Here is a 3,438-nt window from a genome sequence, read left to right as displayed (position 1 = left end):
CAAGAAGACATAATCATCTCATTTTTCTAAAACCTTTTACCACGAACTTGCTCGAAGACAAAAGTGAGGGGCATTCCCCGGAACAGGGGACTCTGTTCAGCTGTCTCCCTTCACTTCCTTCCTGTCTTAAAGGGCCTCCTCCCTGAGTGGGATTGAACCTACATCCCCATGAAGCAGCAGCTTGGGACAGCACGTCTCACTGATCTGTACTTTGTTTAAAAACCCTCCCTCCCTCCGTCCCTCTCTCCAGATGCTTAAAGAACTGGAGCCAGGAGTAAGGAATGAGTCCCAAGTCTATTGTAAAAACCGGATGTGCTATGAGCTTCAATTCTTTGGATAATGAAAATATTTAAAACACTGGGGGAAAAAAAAAGAGTTAATGTCGCTTTCAAAGTGTCTATTAATACCTGAGACTGTCCCTATCTGCAGGGAACAAACTCACAGCATCGCTTCTGGAAGGGAGGGACAAGGGAGGGACAGAGTGTGGCTGCCGTTAACCCACACTCGCACCAGCTCTCACCATGGAAGCTGACCAGGGGTGAAGCTGTGGCCCCCAGTCCTGGGACCACCCACCACACAGCCTCTCCAACACCTTCCCTCTGTGGTCCAGGGAGAGTCCGTCTGGTGGCTCCGGGGCACTGATTTGGACAGTGTCTTGTCTCATCAGGGACATCGCCTCCCCTAAAGGCATCTCCTGATCAGCTCTTCCACTTTTACCCGCAGGAAAATGCTGCCCATCAGCCACACAGCCGAGAGGGCAGAGGGACTCAGGGTGGTCACCCGGACTTCCGGCCGTGTTAGCAGGAGGCACGGTCCTGGCAATGAGACCTAGGAGAACACACAGCACTCAGGTGGTGACGCCTGACCCTCCTTACGGCCACTCCCCACCTGGCGCGGGGGGGATGTGGGGGTGAGCAGGACCAGGCTCCATGCCTGGACTCAGCCAAGCACCTGTGGGCGTTTCCAGTGTGGACAGGAGGCCAGAGGAAGGAGGGGCTGGCCCAAGTCACGGGTCTTCAAAGGCCCAGGCATCGCAGCTGAGCCCAGGCTGACCCTCCCCGAATCGCTGCTGCCCCTCTGCAGCCTCAGGGGCCTGCCAATCCCGTGGTCCTGCGTCCAGTCTCCAGACGCCTTTGGTTTCTATCGAAGAAATGCTTGCGCTGCCATCAATTAAAAACCAAAACAGATCAAGGAGGCAGGAACCTGTGCAGAATGTGTGTTAGGCTGGAAACTCGTTCCCGTAGTGCCTCAGGTGCTCATCCGCCACGGACAGGTAGGTGGCCCTCATGCTGGGGGAATACTGTGGGAGAGAGGGGGGAGGGGACGAGTCAGAACACGGTTGCCTGTCACAACCAGACACTGTACTGGCCGAGGTGCGGGGGCTTCTCAGGGAGCGGGAGCCGCGCCAGTCTTGATCGCAGGCATCGAGGGGACTGGAGGACACCAGCGTGGCTCGGGCGGGCTTCCCTGCTGGCCGTGTTTCCAGTCCCGGGGCCATCAGGACGTCCGGCTCCCAGCATCAGATGTGAGATGTGCACACAGACCAGCCACCCTCCCTCTGCAATGGCTGCCACGTCCACTCCAGGACACAGCACCGCCACAGGGGACAGTGTCAGGGTGCACCAAGGCACTGGGAAGCCTGCCTCGTGAGTAGGCTGGGGGCACAGGCCCTGAGATTCAGAGACCCAGGTTCAAATCCCAGTGACGCATTTTACTCATGACCTTGGCTGAGGTTTTCCAACCTCTGCAAGCCTCAGTTTCAATATCTGCAATCAGGGACCTACGAGCACTGGCAGTAACCGTGCAAGAATGAAATGCCATAAAACAGGCCAGACACCTCACAAGGCGCTTCTCACACTTGGCTGCATGTCACAAACACCTGGGAGCCCAAAAGTTCCTCATGCTCGGGCCACGCCCACCAGTATTTTTTTTATTGAGATAAAACCTACATAACATAAAATGAAGCACCTTAAAGTGCCACCAGCACTTTTTTTTTTAAGTTAATTTATTTGAGAGTGAGAGAGCGAGAGTGAGAGAGTGAGTACAAGCAGGGGAAGGGCCAGAGAGAGAGGGAGACACAGAATTGGAGGCAGGCTCCAGGCTCTGAGCTGTCAGCACAGAGCCCGACGCGGGGTTCAAACCCACAAACTGTGAGATCACAACCTGAGGTAAAGTCGGACTCTTTGCCGATTGAGCCACCCAGGCGCCCTGCACCATCAGCATTATTTAAAAAGCTCTTCCAAATGCAGCCACATGAGAGAAGCAGTGAGCTAACACAAAGGGCACGTTCAACAGATGTTAGTTGGCGACTGCTCTGAAGCAGGGAGCAAGGGCTTCCCACGTGGTCACATTCCACATCCCGGGACCTGAGATTCTCCATTTCCAACAAGCTCCAGATGCTGCTGGTCTGTGGACTTGGGGCAGCAGGGGTCAGCAGAGTCCTGAGCGTCTCTGGCCCCAGGGAGGTTGTGGGGGTTCAGGTCCAGGCTGTTCACACCAGAGGGGGAGCACGTGCTTCTAGCCGGTGGGGGCTCAGGGATGGGGGGGATGGGTGCTGATGCTCTTTAACCAAGCAGTTTTTAACCAGGGGCGGTTTCTGTCCCCCAGAGATATCTGGAAATGCCTGAAGGCATTTCTGGTCATCACAACTCGGGGTGGGGGTAGGGAGAGACCAGGGATGGAGGTAAAAATCCTACAGCACCCAGGACAGCCGCCCACCACAGAAGGACCCAGGTGGTCAGCAGTGTGGGGGAAGAAGCCTGCATCAGACCGCGGCAGCTTCCCCAACCTGCAGCCCCAGCTTTACCCATGGACATGTTAGAAATGCCAGTCCCCGGGGCTCCACTGCAGATGTCCCGAATCAGAACCAGGCTGGGCCCAGGATGGGGCCGCCTGGGTGGCTCAGTAGGTTAGGCGTCCGACTTCGGCTTGGGTCATGATCTTACGGTTCCTGAGTTCGAGCCCTGCATCGGGCTCTCTGCTGTTGGCACAGAGCCTGCTTTGGATCCTCTGTCCCCCTTTCTTCGCCCTTCCCCTGCTCTCTCTTCCTTTCAAAAGTATACATTAAAAAAAAAAACAAAACAACAGGCCCAGGACCCTGTGTTGCAACATGCCCTCTGGGAGATTCTGATGCACACTCGAGTCTGACCATCTCTTTCTCCAAGCACTGTTTCCCTAACTTCCTTGATAAGGATCACCTGGCTGCCTGAGACACTTAGAACTTCCCAGGCGCCTTCCCTGGACAGTGTATGTCAGTGAGTCTAGACTGAAGTCCTGGGATTGGTATTTTCCACAATTGCCTGGGTCATTTTTGTCCATCAAGTCTAGGACAGGGTACCTGAGAGGGAAGGGGGGAAGGTGGAGCCTGGGGAAAGGCGCGCTTCCAGCCAGTGGAACGGGCTGTACCCTGTACCTTCGGACTGTCTAGGTCACTATCAC

At 55.5% G+C, this 3,438-nt stretch overlaps 1 protein-coding gene across 1 annotated transcript in view; it reads right to left on the bottom strand.

Annotated features, from left to right (window-relative positions):
* Positions 1-6: 6 nt before the first annotated feature.
* Positions 7-3,438, bottom strand: part of LOC144223230 (protein tweety homolog 2-like) — a 15,003-nt gene continuing 11,571 nt past the window's right edge. The window contains exon 10 of the mRNA XM_077753950.1: positions 7-1,300. Coding sequence (XP_077610076.1) covers positions 1,220-1,300 — 81 coding nt within the window. The 3' untranslated portion in view covers positions 7-1,219. The remainder of the gene's footprint in view (positions 1,301-3,438) is intronic.

The sequence above is a fragment of the Crocuta crocuta genome, unplaced genomic scaffold, assembly GCF_008692635.1.
Source record: "Crocuta crocuta isolate KB4526 unplaced genomic scaffold, BGI_CrCroc_1.0 scaffold50, whole genome shotgun sequence".
Taxonomy (NCBI): domain Eukaryota; kingdom Metazoa; phylum Chordata; class Mammalia; order Carnivora; family Hyaenidae; genus Crocuta; species Crocuta crocuta.
Note: the sequence above shows the minus strand (reverse complement) of the source record. Positions and strands in the feature narration are given on the sequence as shown.